This window comes from Coregonus clupeaformis, chromosome 8 (genome assembly GCF_020615455.1).
Source record: "Coregonus clupeaformis isolate EN_2021a chromosome 8, ASM2061545v1, whole genome shotgun sequence".
Lineage (NCBI taxonomy): Eukaryota > Metazoa > Chordata > Actinopteri > Salmoniformes > Salmonidae > Coregonus > Coregonus clupeaformis.
Genome location: NC_059199.1, coordinates 66,284,882 through 66,311,496, shown reverse-complemented (window position 1 = coordinate 66,311,496; position 26,615 = coordinate 66,284,882). Strand labels below are relative to the sequence as shown.

Below are 26,615 nucleotides of genomic sequence, written 5' to 3'. Positions count from 1 at the left end.
AAAAGATGAGAGAGGCCTGTAATTTTCATCATAGGTACACGTCAACTATGACAGACAAATTTAGATTTTTTTTCTTCAGAAAATCACATTGTAGGATTTTTAATGAATTTATTTGCAAATTATGGTGGAAAATAAGTATTTGGTCACCTACAAACAAGCAAGATTTCTGGCTCTCACAGACCTGTAACTTCTTCTTTAAGAGGCTCCTTTGTCCTCCACTCGTTACCTGTATTAATGGCACCTGTTTGAACTTGTTATCAGTATAAAAGACACCTGTCCACAACCTCAAACAGTCACACTCCAAACTCCACTATGGCCAAGACCAAAGAGCTGTCAAAGGACACCAGAAACAAAATTGTAGACCTGCACCAGGCTGGGAAGACTGAATCTGCAATAGGTAAGCAGCTTGGTTTGAAGAAATCAACTGTGGGAGCAATTATTAGGAAATGGAAGACATACAAGACCACTGATAATCTCCCTCGATCTGGGGCTCCACGCAAGATCTCACCCCGTGGGGTCAAAATGATCACAAGAACGGTGAGCAAAAATCCCAGAACCACACGGGGGGACCTAGTGAATGACCTGCAGAGAGCTGGGACCAAAGTAACAAAGCCTACCATCAGTAACACACTACGCCGCCAGTGACTCAAATCCTGCAGTGCCAGACGTGTCCCCCCAGTACATGTCCAGGCCCGTCTGAAGATTGCTAGAGTGCATTTGGATGATCCAGAAGAGGATTGGGAGAATGTCATATGGTCAGATGAAACCAAAATATAACTTTTTGGTAAAAACTCAACTCGTCGTGTTTGGAGGACAAAGAATGCTGAGTTGCATCCAAAGAACACCATACCTACTGTGAAGCATGGGGGTGGAAACATCATGCGTAGGGGCTGTTTTTCTGCAAAGGGACCAGGACGACTGATCCGTGTAAAGGAAAGAATGAATGGGGCCATGTATGGTGAGATTTTGAGTGAAAACCTCCTTCCATCAGCAAGGGCATTGAAGATGAAACGTGGCTGGGTCTTTCAGCATGACAATGATCCCAAACACACCGCCCGGGCAACGAAGGAGTGGCTTCGTAAGAAGCATTTCAAGGTCCTGGAGTGGCCTAGCCAGTCTCCAGATCTCAACCCCATAGAAAATCTTTGGAGGGAGTTGAAAGTCTGTGTTGCCCAGCGACAGCCCCAAAACATCACTGCTCTAGAGGAGATCTGCATGGAGGAATGGGCCAAAATACCAGCAACAGTGTGTGAAAACCTTGTGAAGACTTACAGAAAACGTTTGACCTGTGTCATTGCCAACAAAGGGTATATAAAAAAGTATTGAGAAACTTTTGTTATTGACCAAATACTTATTTTTCACCATAATTTGCAGATCAATTCATAAATCCTACAATGTGATTATCTGGATTTTTTTTCTCATTTTGTCTGTCATAGTTGACGTGTACCTATGATGAAAATTACAGGCCTCTCTCATCTTTTTAAGTGGGAGAACTTGCACAATTGGTGGCTGACTAAATACTTTTTTTCCCCACTGTACTGTGTTACCAATTGTTTTCTTGGTGACTATGGTCCCAGCTGCCTTGAGATCATTGACAAGATCCTCCCGTGTAGTTCTGGGCTGATTCCTCACCGTTCTCATGATCATTGCAACGCCACGAGGTGAGATCTTGCATGGAGCCCCAGGCCGAGGGAGATTGACAGTTCTTTTGTGTTTCTTCCATTTGCAAATAATCGCACCAACTGTTGTCACCTTCTCACCAAGCTGCTTGGCGATAGTCTTGTAGCCCATTCCAGCCTTGTGTAGGTCTACAATCTTGTCCCTGACATCCTTGGAGAGCTCTTTGGTCTTGGCCATGGTGGCGAGTTTGGAATCTGATTGATTGCTTCTGTGGATAGGTGTCTTTTATACAGGTAACAAACTGAGATTAGGAGCACTCCCTTTAAGAGTGTGCTCCTAATCTCAGCTCGTTACCTGTATAAAAGACACCTGGGAGCCAGAAATCTTTCTGATTGAGAGGGGGTCAAATACTTATTTCCCTCATTAAAATGCAAATCAATTTATAACATTTTTTACATGAGTTTTTCTGGATTGTTTTGTTGTTATTCTGTCTCTCACTGTTCAAATAAACCTACCATTAAAATTATAGACTGATCATTTCTTTGTCAGTGGGCAAACGTACAAAATCAGCAGGGGATCAAATACTTTTTTCCCTCACTGTACACTGCTCAAAAAAATAAAGGGAACACTTAAACAACACAATGTAACTCCAAGTCAATCACACTTCTGTGAAATCAAACTGTCCACTTAGGAAGCAACACTGATTGACAATACATTTCACATGCTGTTGTGCAAATGGAATAGACAAAAGGTGGAAATTATAGGCAATTAGCAAGACATCCCCAATAAAGGACTGGTTTTGCAGGTGGTGACCACAGACCACTTCTCAGTTCCTATGCTTCCTGGCTGATGTTTTGGTCACTTTTGAATGCTGGCGGTGCTTTCACTCTAGTGGTAGCATGAGACGGAGTCTACAACCCACACAAGTGGCTCAGGTAGTGCAGCTCATCCAGGATGGCACATCAATGCGAGCTGTGGCAAAAAGGTTTGCTGTGTCTGTCAGCGTAATGTCCAGTGCATGGACGCGCTACCAGGAGACAGGCCAGTACATCAGGAGACGTGGAGGAGGCCGTAGGAGGGCAACAACCCAGCAGCAGGACTGCTACCTCCGCCTTTGTGCAAGGAGGAGCAGGAGGAGCACTGCCAGAGCCCTGCAAAATGACCTCCAGCAGGCCACAAATGTGCATGTGTCTGCTCAAACGGTCAGAAACAGACTCCATGAGGGTGGTATGAGGGCCCGACGTCCACAGGTGGGGGTTGTGCTTACAGCCCAACACCGTGCAGGACGTTTGGCATTTGCCAGAGAACACCAAGATTGGCAAATTCGCCACTGGCGCCCTGTGCTCTTCACAGATGAGAGCAGGTTCACACTGAGCACGTGACAGACGTGACAGAGTCTGGAGACGCCGTGGAGAACGTTCTGCTGCCTGCAACATCCTCCAGCATGACCGGTTTGGCGGTGGGTCCGTCATGGTGTGGGGTGGCATTTCTTTGAGGGGCCGCACAGCCCTCCATGTGCTCGCCAGAGGTAGCCTGACTGCCATTAGGTACCAAGATGAGATCCTCAGACCCCTTGTGAGACCATATGCTGGTGCGGTTGGCCCTGGGTTCCTCCTAATGCAAGACAATGCTAGACCTCATGTGGCTGGAGTGTGTCAGCAGTTCCTGCAAGAGGAAGGCATTGATGCTATGGACTGGCCCGCCCGTTCCCCAGACCTGAATCCAATTGAGCACATCTGGGAGATCATGTCTCGCTCCATCCACCAACGCCACGTTGCACCACAGACTGTCCAGGAGTTGGCGGATGCTTTAGTCCAGGTCTGGGAGGAGATCCCTCAGGAGACCATCCGCCACCTCATCAGCAGCATGCCCAGGCGTTGTAGGGAGGTCATACAGGCACGTGGAGGCCACACACACTACTGAGCCTCATTTTGACTCCAAATCCAGACCTCCATGGGTTGATAAATTTGATTTCCATTGATAATTTTTGTGTGATTTTGTTGTCAGCACATTCAAATATGTAAAGAAAAAAGTATTTAATAAGATTATCTCATGCATTCAGATCTAGGATGTGTTATTTTAGTGTTCCCTTTATTTTTTTGAGCAGTGTATATTGACACCTTTCTGTTTTCTCAATAACATTCAATTCAGCATTGAAAAAAGGTGCAAGTTTGTTTGTTCCACCTGAGCGACTCTGATTACAAGTCAGATACCACAATGATGACACACTAATGCCTCAACAATCTAAAAAAGATAGGGTTAAAAATGATTGGCACCCCTTCTCAGTACTCCAACACCCTTCAATTGCGAGGATAACGACACTGAGCCTTTTTCTAAAATGTTTCATGAGATTGGAGAAGATGTTGGGATGGATCTTAAACCATTCATGCATAAAGAATCTTCCCAGATCCTTGATATCCTTTGTCTGCACTTATGGACTGCCCTCTTCAATTCAAACCACATGTTTTCCATTGGGTTCAGAGACTGAGATGGCCATTGCAAAATGTTGATTTGTGATAAATTAACAATTTATTTGTGTCATTTGATGTGTGCTTGGGGTTATTGTCTTGCTGGAAGATTCACTTGCAGCCAAGTGTCAGCCTCCTGGCAGAGGCAACCAGGTTTTTGGCTAAAATGTCCTGGTACTTGGTAAAGTTCATGATGCTGTTGACCTTAAACAAGGGCCAGTGGAAGCAAAATAGCCCCATAACAATAAAGATGCACCACCATATTTTACTGTAAGTATGACATACTTTTCAACACCAAACCCACCACTAAAGAGCTCTATTTTCATGCCATCTGACCATAGAACTGGTTGCAATCCAAGTGCCAATGCCGTTTATCAAACTCCAGGCGGTGCTATGGTCAGATGACATGAAAATAGAGCTCTTTGGCCACACACACCAGTTGTGGGTTTGGCGTTTGAGTACAAATATATTTCTATTTCCACTTCTGACATACAACATTACCTTCAGATATACACACTGTATAAACAGTACACATACAGTCCATCAGACATAAAGTGGAGATTATATATAACTGCCTTTATTTTAAGAACATGAAGCGTGGTACGACAGGAACACAAGACACTAAATGATAAATGTAAAGTAGAAATGTATGCATTTGCCATTACTTGGTGAGAAACTATAATTATCTGTCATACAGCATGTATATCAGTCACTGCTACAACACGGTGTTGTAGCCTTTCTCAATCACTGTCTGGTTTCCACTGAACCTGTGTTGATAGTATCAGTAGAAAAGTGATACACTATAAATAAATGGTGACATCTGACTGATTTCAGTCATTGAGTGGACATCTCTTGGGAACCAGTCACCTATCTACTTTAATAGTTCTCCAATACTTCCTTTGGGGAACTTACCCCATACTTTCATTTCATTGCTGTTTCATTTTCTTTATGCAATGGCTGCAGATGTTTCTTCTACGACTTGTCTTTAGTTGATGGCTGGCCGATCTTCGAGAGGTCCCCAAAAGACACGTTCGCAGAGCCTCTTTTAGCTGGTTTCGCCTGCCAAGAACAAAACCGCATTAAACATTGCATCTTCACCATTGACATTTACATTATATTTCTGCAAATGTAATTTGCAAACATACGAGTGAAGATCACACACCTGTGAGTCATGAGGCTTCCAACCAATCATGTAGAGGATCTCAAATGTTGCAGGAACAGACCCATCCTCACTCCCATACATCTCTGAGGGAAATCAATCAAATACAGTATCAGCATCTAAAGCAGTGGTCAGGCTGGTTAACTGGTACTGGAGAGCTGCTGGTTGTGCATGCTTTTGTTCCATTCCTGCACTAACACCCGATTCAACTGCTCATCAACATTTGTTTAATCAGTGTTTGTGATGGGCTGGAACAAAACCCTGCACACCCAGTAGCTCTCCATGACCAGAGTTGGTGATCACTTCTCTAAAGCAACAGCTTGATATTAGAGTTACTTTTGCTTACTTTAAATAAGGGTTGAGACATTCAGTCTGAGTCTACACTTCTGACCTCAAACCAGATGATACTGTACGGTGACAAAGGAAAATACCACTCAATATAGAACTTTCAAAATACAGAAAGTTTCACATTGTGATGCGTTTTGCTGTTGCACTTTCTGTATTTTGAAAGCTTTATCTTGAAAACTTGATTTCTGACATGCAAAACATTTTGGGACTATATCAACAGTGGACTAATGAAACATATCAATAGATCGTTTTTGAGTGGTATTTTCCTTTACTGAACTTTCACATGTTTAGCTCAAATTAAACACTAAAATGAGACAGATGGGAAGTTGTTGGTGTAGGAGAGGGTTGGAAAAGTGCACAAGGGGAGATAAGAGTTTTGCAAAGTAAGGGAAAATAATGTTTTAAGATTTGAAAACATTTAAGAATATATATATATATATTTTAAATATAAGGATAATAATAATAGTATAAGGATATTAGATGGTTTAATTTCAAGTATGTCTTTTTCCACTATGTAGCTCACCTTGGTAGATTGCAGCTGCAGCTAAAATGGTATCTCTGTGCAACATGGACTTCCTGTTCCAAGCGCAGTTGCTCTCCCCCATACCTGGAGGGTCAAGACAAAGGGGATAACTCAGTATTCAGGCATTACATATTATTTCACTGCCTGTCCTATGAGACAATTACCTATGAGAAGATGAATAGAAACAATTAAAGTATAAAAACTCAAGAGTATGAACAAAAAGCACAGATCTACAATAGTAGAACTGTGGTATACAGTAGGCTTACTGTACCTTGCAGGTCACTCATGACCTCAAGTATCCCAGGATAGTGCACTTGAATTTCATCAATGTCCTACAGAAAAAATGTTATAATCGCTTGCCTCAAACACAAATATTGCGGCATCATTCAAATTTCTAGCTAATCACTAGAATCACAGCTAGGACCACATAATTAAATAGAACACTCATATTAGCCTATATTGTATCTCTATGGCTAGGACACCCAAGGCCTCACCACTGTCAGCATACTGAAGCCTGCCTGGCCCAGCAGGTTGCCCAGGTCTGTGACGGCCGTGTAGGGGGACACGTGGGGGGAGAACCCCCCTTCCCGCTCGAGCTCAGCCAGCTGCAGGGAGCAGCGCAGCTCGTACAGGGTCTCCCCGCCCACCATGGCCCCAATGAACACCCCATCTGGCTTCAGGACCTGGTTGATCTTTGGGAAGGGAGAGGGTATGAATGACAGCACAGCGATACAGACTGAGGAACCAGGATTGTAGTAGTCCTGCATCCTGTGTAATTATGATGTTATAAGAATGTAACGTTTTTGGAAAAAACAGACAGCAAAAGGCAATAGACAATAAAGTACTGGTGTAAAAAAATAATATGAGGCTGTCAGTTACCTGTCTCAAGGCTCCAGGGAGATCATTGATCCAGTGTAGGCTAAATGGGAGAAACATACAGTACTAGACTAGATAATTGCGAGTTGCAAGCAAGCCATATAAAACCCTGGGGAATATGACTTGGAGGGCTCAAATCCAATGTTATGTCAGAAACATCTACAAGGCCAAATCACCTCAAGCTGCTGACCGCCAGATCAAATGTGTTTTCTTTAAAGGGCAGAAACTCTTCATCGGCCATGACACAGTGGGTAGGGATCTCACTTTCTCTTGTGTTTCTCTGAGGAGCAAGAAGAGCGTTAGATCATCCAGAAAAAAACAGAAGTCCCTCCATAACATGCCTCTGATTTTACAGACCATTCCATCAATCTTGATCTATAATTAGTGGTCTCTGCTCATAAACACAATCATTCCACTTCGGCTATGGGTGTTCTAACAGAATGACATATTAGAATTCCTATTAGTAATTTAATAGGATCTAAGGAGAAGATTTAACTCACCAATGACTTTTCTGAGATGTCAGTTAAGAAGAGCTGCTCAACTACTTCCTGAAAATAAAAGCACAATTCAATATTCAGAAAGCCATACATATTGTGAGTTAATGTTTTCCCTACCTTAAAAGGGGCAATCTGCAGTTGCTACATCCATTTTTGGACTTATAAATTAACGATATGTACCCATTGATTCTTGACAAATATAACTAATAAATGCCTCATAAGCTTAGTTCAACTGTTGTTCCCCATCAGAACCCATTACTCCAATGTTTGTCAACAAAGTAAATGTAAACACACACTATATAGCCTCAAAACATGGTTAAAACTATAATTTTGATATCATGGATATATTGCATCCATAGCTCTGTCTATGAATTTGAGTGGTTACATTTCTCCAGCCTCATCCCTCAACTTTTTACCGAAACTGGGGCGGGAATGGTTTACTGTTTCAAATGCTGCCTGCCTGTTTAAGAACAACCATTGACGGCTACCTTGTGCAAATGCTCAGCAATGTGACTTTTCCCACAGCCAATGTCCAATGCTAAAGGAAATGTCCTGTGAAAATAAGTCCAAAATGTCAGCACAATACACACCCTCACATGCACAAATATAAACTTTCATTTCAACAACAGTGCCATGTACATATACTATGTCTATGCATCACAACTTCTGTTGCCTTACCTTGTAATGTCATAGACCCTGTCTGCAACTCTGCTTCCAACCTGCAAATGAATATGAACAGTACCAGAACACATACATTTTCTTGGATAAAAGAGAGCTAGGACAAGACAAAATCTCTCATACAAATACAGCTACAGTATACCTCATCTCTAAGATAGTCATATTTGTCACTGTCTTGTAGTGATGCAGCCCATTTCTTCTGTCTCCTCTTCATTGTCCTGTCAAATACATTCATTGTACCTCCAGCCCTGCCTGATAACTGCCTCTGAAATTCGGTCCATTGAGAACACCGAATTTTAGAAGAAGACAACTCTTTCACAGGTGGAAACCTTGAAAAAGCTGTCATGACATGCCTTTGTGAATGAGCTGCATCATGTTGTTGAGGGACCAGAAATCTAACGCTGCCTATTTTCAAGACTCTCCGGCAGACACAACTACCATTGAGAAAACGACTACCTATTGCATTGTTCATTTTTACAAATTGTTTACCGACTCACGCGCCAATTACAGTAATAAGTATCAAACCATTGCACAACAAATTAATTTTTGGAGTGTGTTCTTCCAGTCGTCCACATTGAATGACCTCGACACAGTGGACAAACAGAAAATATGGAACTGTTTCTTCCTCGTTTGATAGAAAATATGGAACTGGATTTCAGTCTGTTCACTAGTTTTACCGCCTCTTCTTGTTGTAAAGACTAATGCATATGGTGCTGATTTCATTTTAAAGCTCAAATAATACAGTTATATTGGTAAATGTATGTATTGAATTTGAATACATTATGTATTGAATATGGACTGAATTGTGGTTTTGTACTGCCTGGCTTGCCTCACGTACTGAACATGGACTGAACTGTGGTTTTGTACTGCCTGGCTTGCCGTATGCGAAAAGGGGTGAGACAAGAAAAAAGGTCACGAAAGTGGTGCATGTTGGGAGAACACGTGGATATCGGTATAATTTCACTGGAGCAGTTGTTTTGGTAAGTCCCTATTCACCAAAATACTTTTGCATTCCTCTTTATCTGTGCCAAATATTTCTCAGTTTACACTTTGAATTGTGTTCTTTATGCTAACTGCTCTTGGAATGGCCCTCCTCAGGTGTTGTTTACATGTCTGTCTCGTGTGTCTGACTTATGTGTCAAGTGTGTTAGCTTGCTTGCTAATCCATGCAATAAAAAACTCACTTAGTATGCACCCAGGGTATTGCACTGTGGTGCAGTGTACATACTAGGACTAATAGAGAGTAGGAATTAGTTTATGTCATTCTGAGCTTACCTAGCTAGCTAGCTAACTACCTAGCTCGGGTGCCCATAGAGAATGATAGAGGCCTCTGGTGGCCTAAAGGTCATTTTTAGCATTGGAAGCGCCATTGAGGGCTTCCACCATTTTAATGTAGTCAACTGGGTGGGACTTCCAACTTCATTGGCTGATCCCGCCAGATGATCCGGTTCGAGTCATGTCCAACCGGGTCAACAGAAGGGATCAGCCAATCGTGAAGAAGAAAATTGACTACTTTAAAGGAGATGGCCTCAATGGCGCTGCCAATGCTGTCACAGATGCTATAATGTAGGGCGTTTACTTGCTGCTGTACAATGAAGAGAAAAACGGGGCAATTCAAGAGGGTGCTACGAAATGAATGTCAAAACGTGGTTTTCTTTGCCCTATGTCATTATAAATTACATAGAATTAATCATTAGATTATTCTCTAGAATATTATAACCTTAATATGCTTGACAGTGTTGATTAAATAAGAACGTTAATTTGCTGTGACCGTTGCTGGTTTAGACTGCGTCGCTCTTGGTTGTATCTCTTCTATATTTGGTGTTGTGAGGTAGTACTATTTGGAGGTGTTTCCACTGGTTGGACAAATCAAAATCAACTTGATACCTTTGTCATTTTCTCCTCCAGATCCTTGACTTTCATTGCCTATAACCATGATCAATCTATGTTGAGGGGCCGTTTCTATGGCGATTTAAAGGGAACGACTCAGAAATACACAATGAAAACAGGAATAGATTGTCTTTGCGGAGGGTGGATATTGAAATTCAGTCTTTTAGCTTTGTAAATAAATATATATTTAGTCCCTATTTAGTTTTGTATTCAGCGGATTTCATTTATAAAAAGCCCATGTTTTCACTCACGAACCTGCAGCCAATAGCTAGCTTGTCAGTTGACGTTCGAAGTTAGCGCCGTTTTGCCGCGGAGCAGCACCACAGAGTTCTATTGAGCAGTGACCACTTTTTGATCATGCCTGTGAGGACATTCCATTCACTCTAAACATGCTAAATTCAGAATAAATCATCAGTAACTTTTGAACCATATATGGTAGAGACATGGGGTTTGGACTATTGTTTTTCTGACAGAATGTTCTATTGAATGGACTGTGATTGAATTAATCATTTTATGGGTGAACACGCTATATAATGGCACAGATACAAAGATGAGTCCTCCATCTATCTCTATGGGGGTGTCAAACTCATTCTATGGAGGGCCTATCATTGTTAAAGTTGTAAATATGTATTTATTATTTTTATCGTTTCATTCTCTTCTCTTTTTGCAATGCACTGTTGGAGCTTAAGAATTTAACTGTACCCTGCAATTACATCTGTGACCCTGTGCATGTGACTAATAAACTCATCTAATCTAGGGTCTGATGGTTTTTGCTAATGTTCTTTACTAATCAATTACCTTAATTCATCAATCAAGTATAAGGGAGGTACGACAACCCGCAGATGCTCAGCCTTGAGTTTAACAGTGACCTAGGGGCAATTCCATGGTAACGGAATTGGTATTCATTTTTCACTTCAAAATGTATACCAAACAAAAACTATTGATTTAAAAGTTTAACAAACCATCTAACTCTATTCGCAAGGACTACTTTTAATAAATTCCACTGAACATTTTACAAAAACAAGAACAACTGTGCAGATACAAAGTTTGGTAACAGAATAAAATGGAGGGAGATTTTACTGTAATTCTGTTACCGAACTTTGCATCTGCACAATTTTTACAGTACATTTTATTTTTTTAACTGTGTAAATTGTTCAAAGTAGTCATTGTGCACAGTTGTATACACCAAAAACAATGGTTTTTGTTTGTCATACACTTTAAAGTGAAAAATAGGAGACTCAGCATAATTCCGTGATCATGGAATTGCCCCTGACTAGTTACTTTAACATCTTTCTTAGTGGCTATCAATAGACTGGAGAAAATCTACCATCTCTTACTGTAGTTAGAGTAGCTAGCTAGAGATGTTAAACTTATGCTCTTCATAAGTAAATAGCAGTAGGCTGCATTACTAGCTTCTGATCTGCAGTATTGAATACTTCTATTCAGTTCAGTTTGGACACCAATAGATGTGCATAATCAGAATTGAGTACTGAGCACAAAAATTGCTCTAATAAGCTTACATGTGAGGTAGGCTGTTCTTGGTTGCTACGACAAGTATGATAGTATTAGTAAGTAAGAGAGTAGTGTGTATGTAGAAAGGATAATAACTAATCTGGTTTTCGATTAACTTCCATTGACAAACTGTCTGACCTCTTTACAGATACTCCTCCGACGACTTAGCCATCATGGCTTCCAAAAAGGGCCAAAGCGGCGATGACCGCTTCCAAAAAGTGAAAAAGGACCCACGCTTCTGGGAAATGCCAGAGAAAGAGCACAAAATCAAGATTGACAAGCGCTTCCAGTCCATGTTCCACGACGATCGCTTCAAGCTCAAGTACACGGTCGACAAACGCGGCCGACCTGTCAACCACACCACCTCCGAGGACCTGAAACGTTTCTACAATCTCTCTGACTCGGAGGAGGAAAAGGAGGATGGAAAGGACAAAGAGGAGAAGAAGAAAAAGAAGAAGACAAAAGCAAAGTTGGACTCTGGGGAGGGAGAGGAGAAGGTAGTGGATGAGCCTAAAAAGCCTCTGAAGAAAGAGAAGGCTTCACAGTCCATAAAGAGTGGACCTAAAGGAGACCAGCCTATCAGAGGAGTCAGACTGTGTGAGGAGGGTAAGGAGAAGAGGGGACCTAACATGCATTACACCTCAGGGCCGCTGCTAAAGCAAATGCGTTAAAAGCAAATGTTTCAAGTTGTATTGTCACGTGCACAAGTACAGTGAAATGCGTTTCTTGAAAGCTCTTTCCCAACAATGCAGTAATCAGTATCAGTAGTCCTATAAAGTAAAGTAGAACAAAAACACACGAGAAATAGAAATTAGAAGAATACGAGAAAGTAAGTAAGCTGTATACAGGGCCAGTGCCAATACCATATTTACAATGTGCAGGGGTAGATATAGACCCCTTTCTGTGTTTACAAACATTGCAGCACGAGGGCGATGCGCGCAAGTTGGTGGCAGAACAAGGCAGAGTTCTTATAGAACGCCAGCCAAAACAAAAACCTCTATTTACATGTTGCCTATGAGTGCATTTCACACTACTTTAGGGTTATAATGGGATTTTAAGGCTGGTATGAACGTCCTGCTTAATATAATGTTTGTGTCATCATCACAAATCAGCTACATTATACTTAAAAAACACTTCAACTTCAACCAGTAAAATGTATCTTTGGCTAGCTGTTGCTACAGCCTATATCAAGGAGCGTTAGCATTCTAGCTAACAACTGCGGCAACCAAAATAGTTATTTAGCAAAGATCACAACCAAAATATAATCTTAGTGACTGTTCAAGCAAGAATCAAAACATCATTGTAAGCGCATGAGAACCCCAAAAAGTGATTTTGTTTAGAAGTAATACAAATTTAAGTCTAGGCTATGTTGAATGGGCTCAGATAGTGATGGCTTTCTTACTGCCGCCAAGAGTCGCGTGCATCTCTGCGTGACGTCAGTGTGTCACGTACTGGAAAGGGTCTATGTATAGGTATAAGGTGACTAGGCATCAGGAAATATGATGAACAGAGTAGCAGCAGCGTGTATATATGATGATTGTGTGTGAGTGTGTGTGCATGAGTGTAGAGTCAGTATGGATGTGTGTGCGTGTTATGTGTGAGCAAATGAAGTGTGTGTGTTGGAGTGTGAGTGTGTAAAGTCCTTTGAGTGTGCATGGTCAGTACAGAAAATGCATTAAACATTGAGTTGGATTGAAGACATGCATAAAGATATAGCCCTAGTGATGATGATGGTTTTCCTCTGACCCGCTTGCTCAGTCCTAGCAAAGATGCTGCTGCGGCCAAGTGGAGATTTTAGACAGTGCATTCGGAAAGTATTCAGACCCCTTCCCCTTTTCCACATTTTGTTACGTTACAGCCTTATTCTAAAATGGATTAAATAAATAAAAATCCTCATCAAATTCCCCATAATGACAAAGCGAAAACAGGTTTTTAGAAATTGTTGCAAAAAAAGAATAATCCAGAAACACCTTATTTTTACATACAGTATATGCTCATACAATCCATGCATTGTATTGAAGTTTGTTGCTGCAATCAATACATGCTGTTTTTACAGGAGAGGAAGATGACAAGGTGCCTCACGTTGAGGGGGATGGGGACTATGTGGACCTGGCGGCCAGCATTTCAGACGGCAGTGAGGAAGATGAGGACGAGGATGAAGATGAGGAAGCAGATGTGGAGAGTGACGTGGAGAGCGGCTCAGAGGACGAGTCCGGTTCAGAGTCAGACGAGGACAGTGACGGCAGCGGGCCAGATCTGGCCAGGGGGAAAGGCAATGTGGAGACCAGCTCGGACGAGGACGGCGATGATGACGTGGAGGCCGTCTTGAAGCGCGAGGAGGAGGAGATCCAGCACGACTGGGGCGAGCTGTGCAAGGACGCGCCGCGGAGCGAGGAGGTGAGGAGGTCTAAGGCTGTGTCTCAATTGTCCAGAGGTACTTCCTCTACTCATTTCCTTTCGTCATCTAAAATGACATAAGAAATTGCATGTTCCAATGTTGTCGGTTTTTACTACAACAGGTAACCCAAAGGCTGGCCGTGTGTAACATGGATTGGGACCGGATGAAAGCCAAGGACCTGCTGGCTCTGTTTAACTCCTTCAAGCCTAAAGGAGGGGTTGTGCTCTCTGTGAAGGTAAGGCTCCATTAATTTGCCTTCTGGCTGTCACTCAATTACGATGGATGTGACACTGCTTCACCAGACCAAGTCACAAATATTATATATGTTTAACACTGTGTGTTTTTTTTAGATCTACCCCTCAGAGTTTGGGAAGGAGCGGATTCAGCAGGAACAGACCCAGGGTCCCCTGGAGCTGATGGCCCTGCCAGAGGATCCGGACAAAGACACAGAGGAGGAGAAGTATGATCTAGCTACCCCATTCACACATCCCTATCATCTCTGTATTATTCTACCAAAAATTAACCGGAGATGAAATGTAGTGGTCATACCAGATCAAAGATAGGCAGTGAAATAGTTTCTATGAAAAGTGAATTGTTATTAATTTATGTGTGTGTGTGTGTGAATTGCAGGATTTACAGAGAGAAGATGCGGGACTACCAGTTCAAGCGGCTAAAGTACTACTATGCGGTGGTGGAGTGCGACTCGCTCGACACAGCCGCTAAAATCTACCAGGAGTGTGACGGCTTTGAGTACGAGAGCAGCTGCTCCATCCTGGACCTCCGGTGAGGGAATAGACAGACACTCATTTATACTAAAGTGTACACTGGAGGAAAATGTGTTCAATTAAAGTCTAATAGAATGTACTCTATAACTTGATAACGTAAAGCATGGTAATGAAGCTGTCCTCAAAAGAGAGGTGGTGGTACACTATCTTATCAATACATAGAATAACATAATTGCTTACATAGTGATGAATCTCATCCTTGCCTAATATATTACCAGTATATCATCGTACATCGAGGTATTGCACTTGCACATGCTAACTACTTATTAGCATGATACCATTATCTGTGCTGCTGGTTCCTTCTAAACATTAGGATGGCGCTATACTCCCATGCTAACTGTTGTGGTGGTCCCTCGTCCCTTCCGTGGGAACAGGTTTGTCCCTGATGATGTGACGTTTGACGAGGAGCCAAAAGACTTGGCCACAGACGTGGACCTCTCTGCCTACACCCCCAAGCTCTTCACCTCCACAGCAGCAGCCACGTCAAAGGTTAGGCACACTCTGTCTAATAAACTCTTATGGTCGTAGCATTAACTCCTCCATGGTCGGTCCCAGGCTTACCACCTGTGGAGCGATGGTCCCTAAGTACACTGAATAAAACTATAAACAACATGCAACAATTTCAAAGATTTTACATTTTTGTCATTTAGCAGACGCTCTTATTCAGAGCGACTTACAGTCAGTGAGTGCATACATTTTTTTTCATTTTACAGATCATATAAGAAAATCAGTCAATTTAAATAAATAAATTAGGTCCTAATCTATGGATTTCACATGACTGGGAAGACAGATATGCATCTGTTGGTCACAGATACCTTCTTTTTTTTAAGTACGGACGTGGATCAGAAACCAGTCAGTATCTGGTGTGACCCTCATTTGCCTCATGCAGCGTCACACATCTCCTTTGCATAGAGTTAATCAGGCTGTTGATTGTGGCCTGTGGAATGTTGTCCCACTCCTCTTCAATGGCTGTGCGAAGTTGCTGGATATTGGCGGGAACTGGAACACACTGTCGTACACGTCGATCCAGAGCATCCCAAACATGCTCAGTAGGTGACATGTCTGGTGAGTATGCAGGCCGTGGATGAACTGGGAGATTTTCAGCTTCCAGGAATTGTGTACAGATCCTTGCGACATGGAGCCGTGCATTATCATGCTGAAACATGAGGTGATGGCGGCGGATGAATGGCACGACAATGGGCCTCAGGATCTCGTCACGATATCTCTGTGTATTCAAATTGCCATTGATAAAATGCAATTGCGTTTGTTGTCTGTAGCTTATGCCTGCCCATACCATAGCCCCACTGCCACCATGGGGCACTCTGTTTACAACGTTGACATCAGTAAACTGCTCGCCCACAAGCCATATACGCTGTCTGCCATCTGCCCGGTACAGTTGAAACCGGGATTCATCCGTGAACACACTTCTCCAGCGTGCCAGTGGCCATCGAAGGTGAGCATTTGCCCACTGAAGTCGGTTACAACGCTGAACTGCAGTCAGGTCAAGACCCTGGTGTGGATGACAAGAACGCAGATGAGCTTCCCTGAGACAGTTTCTGACAGTTTGTGCAGAAATTCTTCGGTTTTGCAAACCCACAGTTTCATCAGCTGTCCGGGTGGATGTTCTCAGATGATCCTGCAGGTGAAGAAGCCGGATGTGGAGGTCCTGGGCTGGCATGGTTACACGTGGTCTGCGGTTGTGAGGCCGGTTGGACGTACTGCCAAATTCTCAAAAACGAAGATGTAGGCGGCTTATGGTAGAGAAATAAAGATTACATTCTCTGGCAACACCTCTGGTGGACATTCCTGCAGTCAGCATGCCAATTGCACGGTCCCTCAACTTGAGACCAACCTTGTCTGACAGAATTGCACATTTTTAGAGTGGCCTTTTATTGTCCCCAGCACAAGGTGCACCTGTGTAATGATCATGCTGTTTATTCAGCATCTTGATATGTCACACCTGTCAGGTGGATGGATTATCTTGGAAAAGTAGAAATGTTCACTAACAGGGATGTAAACAAACTTGTGCGTAAAATGTTAGGGAAATAAGCTTTTTGTGCAAATGGCAAATTTCTGCTATCTTTTATTTCAGCTCATGAAACATGGGACCAACACTTTACATGTTGCGTTTATATGTTTGTTCAGAATAAATAAGTATGAATTGTTCTGATTGAAATTAGTAGATTTTTATTTTTTCTGCTGAATTTTTGCATCTCGTACATTTTTATTTCCCCCTAGTCCTATCATCTTCTTTAGTTATATTTCAGGTTGTGTTTGTTTACATTTCTGACTTATTGTGTGTTTTTCACCGAAGGTGGAGGTGACCTGGGACGAGACGGACCACGAGCGTGTCACTGCCATGAACAGGAAGTTCAACAAGGACGAGCTGCTGCAGATGGATTTCAACGCCTACCTGGCCTCCTCCAGCGATGATGAGGATGGAGTGGAGATGGAGACGGTGCAGGAGAAGGAAGAGGAGCTTCCAGAGGGTAAGAAGAAAACAACACTTGAAGTGATTTGATTTTGATTTGTTTTATAAAATGCCTTTCAAACCTGTATACTCAAAGGACAAAACCTTACTTTAAGGTTATTATTCTTTGTGCTGGTAGATTATTGCCACCGGGGACAAATCACTATTACTGGAGAGATGTTATTTCACTTATTTTAATGTGTATTGCATATGTTTGTTGCACTGACTTTTATTTCCCCTTTGGTCACCTAGTTAAACAGCCAGGAGAGGAGAAGAAGGCCAGGAAAGGGAAGCAGAGCAGTGGCAAGCAGATAGAGAAATACAGAGAGATGCTGAAGAGCATCCAGGAGAAAGACAAGAAGAAGGAGGACAAGGGCATGGAGATGGAGATCACATGGGTGCCAGGTAGGGCCCAAAAAATATATTTCCACTTTTTCATTGTCAATAGTGCGACTTTTCCCCATAAGTAAGATAGTGTGACTTTTTGTTGTCAGTGTGACTTTTCCCATATGTCAGATAGTGTGACTTTGACTCTTGTCAGTACAAATTGCATTTAGTTGGCACAACCAACCACTAAGCAGCCTCGTAATTACACTCACATATTCATCACCTCAGGACTGAAGGAGACAACTGAACAGTTGGTGAAGAAGAAGCTAGAAGGAAAGGACAAGCTGACACCCTGGGAAGAGTTCATTGAGAAGAAGAAGGACAAGAAAAAGCAGAAGAAGACCAAAGGAAAGCAGGTGAGATCACTAGATTAAAGATTGTTGTTACATGTATCTCTCACACTGTATTGGAGAGTGACTGTTATTTCCTTCAGGAATCAGATGATTCGGACCTCAGTGACGATGAGCTTCCTCCAGACGTTGACTTTGATGACCCGTTCTTTGCTGAAGAGCTTGGTTCTACGGGTGAGTCGCGTCGTGAATCATACTCAATCAGTTGGCACATTTACTTGAGTACACCGGTAAAAAGCATCACAATATGCTTTTATGCATGATTTGGCCATGACTTGTTTTTTTTCCTAATCTGCCAGATCTGAAAAAGAAAGCAAAGAGCAAGAAAAACAGAAAGGTGGAGGAGAGGACACCTGAAGAGGAGGAGGAGTTGGAAAAACAAAAGGTAGGTGTCAGTGACATGTGGGGTTGAAGCACTCGTATACACTAATGCAATGGACTTAATACAGTTACTGGTATTCTGAATGCTGCACATTACATTTTGACAAGGTTTGTGAGTAAGCTAATCAAAAGTAACCCATTTTATTTCTCCATAAAACCACAGGCTGAGATGGCCCTGCTAATGGACGACCAGGACGACGACAAGCACAAACACTTCAACTACGACAAGATCGTCGAGGAGCAGAACCTGAGCAAAAAGAAGAAGAAGAAGCTTCTGAAGAAGGACAACACGAGCCTGGAGGAGGACGACTTCCAGGTCGGAGCAGCCTTTTGGTTTCTTTTCATGGCAAAGAAATAGCTTGTACTCAACAGGCGGTATTTTGACTTGTGTTTTCGACCATCTTTTCCCATTGACACCAATGAATGATTTCGTAAACGTCTCAAATCAGAAGCTTAATGAACACACTTATTGATAGGGGAATTTAGGTTAAATTACCTGGAATAAGGTGGAATTGGTACACATACAACTTTGCCAAAGTTCATTCACTTTAATTAAGGACCATTTTTCTGTGGCCTTACGATGCACAATTTGTTTTACTGTCAAGGCTTTTTTGTAGACTTCAATGAAATCTCAACATCCCCCTCATCCCGTCTCTCTGACTTACAGGTGGATGTGAAGGACCCTCGTTTCCAGGCCATGTTCACCTCCCACCTCTACAACCTGGACCCGTCCGACCCGGGCTACAAGAAGACCAAGGCCACCCAGAGCATCCAGGTCGAGAAGCAGCGCCGTAGGGAGGAGCGCCAGCGCGACCAGGACAAGGCGCTCAAGAGCTCACAGGCCCCGCCCACACAGGAAGTGGGAGAAAAGAAACAGGAAACAGATGCCAGTGGTCAGGCGGTGGCTGAACCCACCAAGAAAATGGACCCCGGACTGTCCATGCTCATCAAGTCTATTAAGAACAAAACAGAGCAGTTTCAAGCAAGAAAGAAACAGAAGACCATGTAGGCCTTTCTAACTGGACTATTGAGGACTACGTTTCTGGGTGAAAAGCTATGGACTGCTCTTAACCAGCAGCTATGTGCAGCGGCCTTACGCTACACTATCTCTTTGTGATGAAGATACTGTTGGTGTTTGTGAGGCCTGAGACAAAAGCCTTGCCCACGTTTGTGAACGATCACTCTAGAAAAGAGGCCTAATCAGGAACACGAAGTTGAACATATAATATTTTGTGTATTTGAATGTGTAATATGCTAATTAACATTGAGACACTTGTATAAACCATGTTCTGGAGGACTGCCAACAGTAAATGGTGGTTTGATGGGGCTCTGAATAGTATTTTTTACTCTTGCTCTAAATTATACAAACCTGCTCTATAACCCCAGTCTGAGCCCTTTAAAATACTTCTTTATATAAAAAATGACAACACAATTTTACAGAACTGGTTAATTTTATTTTCTAATTTATATGCAACAGTACACATTCATAGGTCCATTGACACTGTCAAACTCGCAGCACGATTCTCATTGGAATCTCATTCTTCAACACTTCATACTGATTTTCAGAGAAAACAAGGGGGGGAAAAATCACCCTAAATTAAAGTGTATACAAGTAAGCAAGATACAAAAAGGCTGTCCCGTTTGAAAAGAGGACCAATAGTAGTGCAAGAAAATGTTAGCTATACATACTTGGGCCTACACTGAGACGGCAACATACTCAAGTATCTTAAACCTCAGCACAGGTTTACATTGCCATTTGATGTCTATTCTCAGTTTATTAATCTCACAGAAAACCCAAGGAGATACTTAGATTGAGAGGTAACAATATTAGCAACACAAAATGAGTTAACAATACAAAATCTTAGAAATTACACCATCAAATGTTTAAACTATTTATCAAGTTACGAAGTACAAAAATATTTGATTATACCCTAAGTCTCCTCTACATCAATGTCGAGTTTCTTGCACAGGTTGAAATATCTTGTATTCAAGTTGTAGTGTTTTACTTGAAAAATAATAGGAATGTTTGAAGTAAAAACAAAAACCTACCTACAACATTCTAATAATCTTGTTAAATGAGAACTGTGCTTCATAAACAGTAAAACAAATTAGTGAACATAGTGTTAAATGTGTTAGGACCAACCCTGAACAAATGCCTATCCTTCATTTAAAAGAAGAAAATATTTGGTCACTGCAACCCAGTTTTAAGTCAAAATACAGTCCTACACTAGGTCCGACATACTCATAAGGCAATTGAATATTGAACTAAACCACCATTGGATATGGTTTTTTTTCTTCCAAACCAGGTACACTTTTAAACCCATAGTTAAGAGTTGATGCTTGCTCAACATCCGGAGTGGTGCATTTACTGTGGCAGTAAAGAGGAAGGGTTACGATTCCCTCACGTTCGACACCTCAAGCGTAAAAGATGAGCTCAGGGATTTGCCCCCCCTGCACACCCGTCCCGTTGGTGCTGTCCGAGGAGCACTGGAACTGGAAGGTGACCTTGCCACACTGCACCTCAGTCATGCCCTCCTGGCCAAAGTAGCTGAGCTCGTTGCCGTCCAACACTACGCTGGCCGTGTAGAATGTGTCGGGCTCGATCTGCACAGGGTATTCAAACCACACTGGGAATGTGCTGCTGGAGCCGTCCGAAAAGTACTTGATGAGGCTCTGGCCCAGCGGCACGCCCTGCCTCTTGAGTTCAATCTTGGCGCTGTACTCGGCTGAGCCGCAGCTGGAGCCGTACAGGCCGAAGCCGGCGATGAACACTCGCTTGTCCACGGCGAACTGGATGCTGTCGCAGCGGCCCCGGTAGCGCCACTGGTTGCTCCGGTAGGCGCACGACTGGAAGCGGTGGCAACGCTGCGGCGCCAGGCCCTTGCGTGGCTTGCTAGCAAAAAGCAGCTCAGGCTTCTTGGCTGCCGTGTACCACAGGAAGATGTCGTTGGTCTCATTAAGCGTCAGCACGCCCGACTGTGCCGCACCGTTGGCAAAGTCATCCAGCGTCATGGTGGGGATGCGGATCAGGTAGATGGCCTTGCCCAGCGTCAGCCGTTTGTTCTCAATGGTGGGCGTCAGGTCCTGGCGCTGGCATTCGGCCTCGGCCCAGCTCAATGCTGCCTCGAACACCACCATCTCCTTGGCGTTGAGCGTCTCGCGGCGCAGGATACTCTCCAGGGTCACCGAGTCGATGTCTGTGAAGCCCTCTGAGCGCAGCGCCAGCTCGGCTTGGGCATCGATCACCTCCCAGCAGCGCTGCGTCAGGTCGGGCTCCTCAAACAGGCAGCTCTGGGAGAGCAGCACACAAGCGTTCTTGGCGCTCAGGCTCGTCTCCAGGAAGTTGACGCAGGCCCGCGCCAGGTGGGGCACGATGTACTTCTTGGCAGCGTAGAGCGTGGCCAGGACCGTGTCGGCACACAGGTCGATCTCGTCGCAGTAGATGTACCTGCCAGACCAGAGCAGGGAGAGTCAGATGAGGGCTCGACACGCTCACTTCAACTTCTCATTTATGATTGGAAGGCCAACCTTATCATTTCATATGCCATTACATTGCTGAATATTCAAACACATTCTAACCTGAATACGGCCAAGTAAAACTTTTCATCTGGAAAAAAACTTGGAGGGTCCCATCATTCAATCGGAGAGGCATTCTTCCTTTGTAGCTTATTGCAAATACCATACCACCATTATGACCTATGGCGAATTAGCCTACATTTCAAATGACTCTAAGGTAGTCCTCATTCTGAAATGTACAATGAACACTGGGACTGCATCTAATGAGATGTCAGGAGGCGCCGGCCACTTACTTCAGCATGGCTAGAAACGAGGGAGGCTCCACATCAGGGATACGGATCTCTTCCTTGTCCTCTGCCAGTTCACCGTAAAACATGGCATGGAACACAGAACTCCCCACAGCCAGCACATACTGAGGAACAACATGGAAGATAGGGAGTCACATGAGAAAATGAAGAGCAGCAAAGAAGAGGAGAAAGTTATGGTGGGATGATGGTAGAGTAGAGAGAATAAACATTTACACATTGTGTAATATAAATGTAGATATTTGCAAAAGGATTTAGCATAAAGAGGCTGGTGTGGAGAAATGTCAGCCAATTGCATTTTATTTTACATTTTGGTCATTTAGCAGACTCAACAGATAAATCTATCTGTTGTGTTTTGTTGTCTTGCTCAGTGAAGTCCTCATATACGTTGGACAGGTTTAAAGGGGATTGATTACCTTGTGCCCAGGTACTCGCTGAGTCCCTCCTGGGGGGCCAACGACAAAGTGAACATCTGCCATCAACTCATTGTTGAACATGACGGAATTCCTGTGAAAGCATGAGTCATATGATTAGTAAACAGTGTTGATGGCATCACATTCAGACTTCAGTATCTGCATGTAAGAGCTGGTAGACCCAAGAAATTGGTTTTCTTTGGCCATTTTAAATCTTTGAAAATTCACATCGTCTCCCCTCAAAAGGCAGTAGAATCCCAGTTTAACTACTGCTTACTAGGGTCACCTACCTCTCTCGGATGGTAGGATAGAGCCCTTGCCAATTGCAGCTGTGAATGGTGTTGTTGTTATTCAGGTTCTGCTGCTGGTATTGCTGCACAGCTGTGTTGGTTGAGGATGCTGGGGCCAGCTTCTTGGTGGGAAAGAGCTCTGCAGCCATCTTCTCCCCACTATTTCTTGTTAGGGTAATCTCATGGCAGGTTTGAGGTTACGATTGTTGGGGCAATCTTTTAAATTGCCTTCATTTGACGATCGTGGCTGACGCTGGAAAGCCCAAAAAAGCTAACTAAATAAAGGACAAGGTGGTCTAATGAGACAAGTTGCTATTGTCGACCATGTTTGTAAGTCCACACACCTAACTAGCCAACCCAGAGTCATCCCGGCATAAATACGGTAGTTAGGTACATTAGTCAACTAACTAATGAACACACCTTACTAAGTTAGCTAGCAAATGACAAAGGAACAACAAAACTAAGTTGTGGTAGCTAACGTTAGCTAGCTAGCCACTGCAACAATAAAGTTCTAACGTTAGATAGCGTAAAATAGTTCGCTAGCTACGCAAGGTAGTCAAACAATACATGCAAAAATACACACGATAAACATCTAGATAGCTAGATTCTAGATAATATACGTTGTTTAAATCCTCGCTTAATTGTAGACGTATTAGCTAGATAGCTACCTGTAGCCACTTTGTTAATGCGAGCTAACTGTGCTAGACTGCGGTCAAGACTGGCCAGGCCAGATGTGATACAGGAAGTTGCTAATTAATGCTTGTTTGTTGAATTTGGCAAACCGGGAAAGGTAGCTATCCTCTTACCTGTCGCATTTGACGTCTAGGTAGTAGCTATCACCAATCGTAAAATGGGCGCCCGACGCTTGTATGAAACGTTTCCACATCCAATGAGCTAGCTAATCAGCTTGCTACACAACTCGAGTGTACACAATACACACCTGCCAGGAACTATTGTTTAGGTGTCATACAAATTCATACCACTACGGGTGAAGGAGGGCTGTACTCCTGTTTTTTCTTTGTAGAATGCTGAACAGGAATCCTTTCAAAACTCTTGTTAATTTTTGTGACATTTTTTAAGAAGAACAACATTCAAGTAGATTGTCACTGAAATATATTTGGGTAGGTATTGAAGTTATTTAAAAAAAATTTTTAACACCGTGTATGTGAGTGTTTCTACTGCCTCTGCCCAGTGTTGTAGTACTCGGTCTCGAGACCACATATTGAGTGTCTCGGTGTCGGAAACGTTTGTACTCGGACAGTGAGGACTCGTAATTTCTTCCCGAGACCAGCGGAGTAGAAAACTCATTCAGTCAGCGCATAAAACCGCTTCGACAGGCCAAATATATACACTCCTTTCTTGAAATATGAATATCTTAAGAGCCTTTATATCTATTACAGACATGTTTGCGCAGTGGCGAACCTATAGGCCTTCAATGTGTGACAGGTTCGAGATTCTGAAAGGACAGCAACCGTAATACCAGCGCACTTATGTAGGAGAGTGCACTTTTTGTAAAACACTAAGGGCCAGTGGTGTAGTGTAGGGTATGAAGAGGTATAAACCGTATACCCACTTTTTTTTCTGTGGGCATTGCTTATACTCACTTCTTAATCCCTACTGATGCGTATCGAAGTAGTGTAGTGGAGATATACGATTTATCAATTATGTAGTACAATAGAGATATCATGCACAAAGTAGCCTACACAATCGTAAAGCACCTGAAATATATTCACACGCGCGCTGCACACATAGCCTAGTTTCAACGGAATATCATCTGCAGGCAGCAAGCGTGTGCAGCTCTCAACTGGTTTTGACATCCGGAGCCGGTAGGGTAAGTGTGCATCCTAAAATGCTGGGTTCTTTTACTGATGACTCCGAAGCGTACTTAAAACAACCAGAACTTATTTATTTCATGTTCACCTTAACACATTCCAATCAACTACTCTCCTTTACATCATTGAATTTTTTCTGCCCTTGCATCTCGTAATCCAATCACTTCAATGCAAGAACGGAAACCCCATTGTCATTTGTTAATTAAAATAACTCAACTTCTGCATACAAATCCCATTGGCTATTTGCAACCATTTTAAATCTAAACTCATTAACACATAATACATTTCTCAATACACCACAGTAAGAAATACGTTTCAATTTATGATATCTACCAGCAAATGCTAACTAAGGCAACAATGGGTATGCAAACCAGGTATTGAAAAAATGTAATCCGAAGTGTTGGTTAGTAGGCTATTTGTGATGCGCAATTGTCATCATGCACAGTTTGTATCAGGGGCGTAGACATGGATGGGCCTGGGTAGACAGAGGCCCACCTGCTGGGGAGCCAGGCCCTGACAGGCCCACCCAATCAGATTGATGTGGTTTAAGCATTGGTGTAGACTTAGACCATCAATGTTTTTTCTATTTAAAAAAAGTTTGATTTTGGGAGTGAAAATCAAAAAAATCTATAGGAGAACTCATAAAAAAACAGGAAAACATAGGACTTTTCACACAGGGTGCCTTTCCTTCGCTTGGCAGGCTTTTGGGAACTTTTTGACAATATTAGAGTATACCCACTTCTCCAGGCACAACTACGCCACCACATAGGGCCGATGGAAAGACAGCAGTCACACACAGCATGATTTTAAAGGATAAAAAAAAATCCATATACTCGGACATAATAAGCCAGTAGGTCCCAATCATAAGATTACAAAACACAACCATTAAGCATTTCGAAATCGAAATGTACAACTATTACTTCCCATTGCAAAAAACATTTCACGTTTAGCACACAAAGTAACCAGTGACCTAAAGTTTAAAGTGGAACTGACAGCGTTTTAACTACTTTACAGATATGAAACAAACAGACAATCATAATATCAGTCAAAAATATAAAATTCCCAGTTTATGCTACAAAAACAACTTTATAAGAGGTTTTCAAAATAGGTTCTATTTGACTCAACGTTCCATGACATACACTAAGGCATTGTTGGCTGAATAGATGGATGCAGTTCAATGCATGATTAATATAATTCACCAATACATTTCTTAGTAGTCCAAAAAATATTGCTATCAGGATGTAAATCACAGCCGGCCTGGTACATTGTTTGCTGCCACCATACGGGATACACTGTTTCAGTTTCAATTACTCTATATTCTGGACAGAAATGGACGAATGTAACTGAAGCTGGGAATGTCAATAAAATCTAACTAGTAAGTTCAATGATCACAAGTCAGTCATAACGTGGCTAATAGGCTAGCGTACCTATTTATGTAGCAAGCTAAAAACACAGAGCCTAACGTTAGCTAGTGTGGTGGCCGAACACAAACCTTTGCTGATAATGCCGTGATGATAAGAAGTCCGCCGACACTGTACTTTGTTTATAAAGGTTTATTATAACAAAGAGTTTCAGCGTCAGATTTACAGATACCTGCAGATATCTGAAGAACAGCAAGAGCCAATTCTGTAATTCGCTATTCCCCCCTCTCTCTGTTCAAGACATGGTATTTATATCATATATGACATAGTATGGCGTGATTTTAATATCCAATCCCTGGCCTTTTTCACATATCTCCCCATATCCTTTTTTCCAGGAACTTTAGTAATGCTTTCCAGATGTTTCAGCAAAGTAGAGTAAAGTTAATCTGTTACACCATTTGCAAACATCAGCAAAATCCTAGACTCTAAGACACTACACTAGCTAGCTAGTTAGCTGCTAGGAGAATGTCATGTCATGTCATTGGATGAGTTGGTG

General features: G+C 42.6%; 3 protein-coding genes across 6 annotated transcripts; 1 reads left to right on the top strand and 2 right to left on the bottom strand.

The window, feature by feature from the left end:
• Positions 1-4,643: 4,643 nt before the first annotated feature.
• LOC123491423 (arginine-hydroxylase NDUFAF5, mitochondrial) lies at positions 4,644-8,781 on the bottom strand. Of its 2 annotated transcripts, none has more exons than XM_045222166.1 (11): positions 8,312-8,781; positions 8,170-8,210; positions 7,980-8,043; positions 7,495-7,542; positions 7,171-7,274; positions 6,998-7,037; positions 6,613-6,810; positions 6,390-6,450; positions 6,119-6,202; positions 5,251-5,333; positions 4,644-5,147 (listed from the first exon to the last, which is right to left on the bottom strand). In XM_045222166.1, the coding sequence occupies exons 1-11, from the start codon at positions 8,639-8,641 to the stop codon at positions 5,061-5,063; spliced, it is 1,140 nt and encodes a 379-aa protein (XP_045078101.1). In that variant the 5' UTR covers positions 8,642-8,781; the 3' UTR covers positions 4,644-5,060. The 2 variants fall into 2 exon arrangements, with proteins under 2 accessions (XP_045078101.1, XP_045078102.1); XM_045222167.1 differs by having other exon boundaries at positions 8,695-8,758.
• Positions 8,782-9,063: 282 nt separating this feature from the next.
• LOC123491421 (ESF1 homolog) lies at positions 9,064-19,921 on the top strand. Its single transcript, XM_045222160.1, has 14 exons — positions 9,064-9,149; positions 11,720-12,177; positions 13,628-13,968; positions 14,091-14,204; positions 14,320-14,429; positions 14,600-14,752; positions 15,129-15,243; positions 17,069-17,243; positions 17,477-17,629; positions 17,840-17,967; positions 18,045-18,135; positions 18,261-18,346; positions 18,506-18,658; positions 19,010-19,921. Exons 2-14 carry the CDS (start codon positions 11,745-11,747, stop codon positions 19,349-19,351), a joined length of 2,394 nt encoding a protein of 797 aa, XP_045078095.1. The 5' UTR covers positions 9,064-9,149; positions 11,720-11,744; the 3' UTR covers positions 19,352-19,921.
• LOC121572400 (BTB/POZ domain-containing protein 3) lies at positions 19,775-23,958 on the bottom strand. 3 transcript variants are annotated; one of them, XM_045222163.1, is made up of 5 exons: positions 23,673-23,958; positions 22,867-23,141; positions 22,580-22,670; positions 22,152-22,270; positions 19,775-21,790 (listed from the first exon to the last, which is right to left on the bottom strand). In XM_045222163.1, the coding sequence occupies exons 2-5, from the start codon at positions 23,013-23,015 to the stop codon at positions 20,758-20,760; spliced, it is 1,392 nt and encodes a 463-aa protein (XP_045078098.1). In that variant the 5' UTR covers positions 23,016-23,141; positions 23,673-23,958; the 3' UTR covers positions 19,775-20,757. The 3 variants fall into 3 exon arrangements, with proteins under 3 accessions (XP_045078098.1, XP_041740390.2, XP_041740392.2); XM_041884456.2 differs by having other exon boundaries at positions 22,867-23,119; XM_041884458.2 differs by lacking the exon at positions 23,673-23,958 and adding an exon at positions 23,535-23,651 and having other exon boundaries at positions 22,867-23,119.
• Between the last annotated feature and the right edge of the window lie 2,657 nt (positions 23,959-26,615).

Coding starts and splice junctions, on each gene's coding strand:
- LOC123491423 (XM_045222166.1), bottom strand. CDS start 8,641: ATGAACAATGCAATAGGTAGTCGTTTTCTCAATGGTAGTTGTGTCTGC. Junction 6,451..6,612: donor GCTTCAGTATGCTGACAGTG/GTGAGGCCTTGG, acceptor TTTTTTCTGTAG/GACATTGATGAAATTCAAGT. Junction 5,334..6,118: donor TGCAGCTGCAATCTACCAAG/GTGAGCTACATA, acceptor GATTTCCCTCAG/AGATGTATGGGAGTGAGGAT.
- LOC123491421 (XM_045222160.1), top strand. CDS start 11,745: ATGGCTTCCAAAAAGGGCCAAAGCGGCGATGACCGCTTCCAAAAAGTG. Junction 13,969..14,090: donor ACGCGCCGCGGAGCGAGGAG/GTGAGGAGGTCT, acceptor TTACTACAACAG/GTAACCCAAAGGCTGGCCGT. Junction 18,659..19,009: donor TGGAGGAGGACGACTTCCAG/GTCGGAGCAGCC, acceptor TCTGACTTACAG/GTGGATGTGAAGGACCCTCG.
- LOC121572400 (XM_045222163.1), bottom strand. CDS start 23,015: ATGGCTGCAGAGCTCTTTCCCACCAAGAAGCTGGCCCCAGCATCCTCA. Junction 22,271..22,579: donor AGCGAGTACCTGGGCACAAG/GTAATCAATCCC, acceptor GTTGTTCCTCAG/TATGTGCTGGCTGTGGGGAG. Junction 21,791..22,151: donor TCGTTTCTAGCCATGCTGAA/GTAAGTGGCCGG, acceptor CTGGTCTGGCAG/GTACATCTACTGCGACGAGA.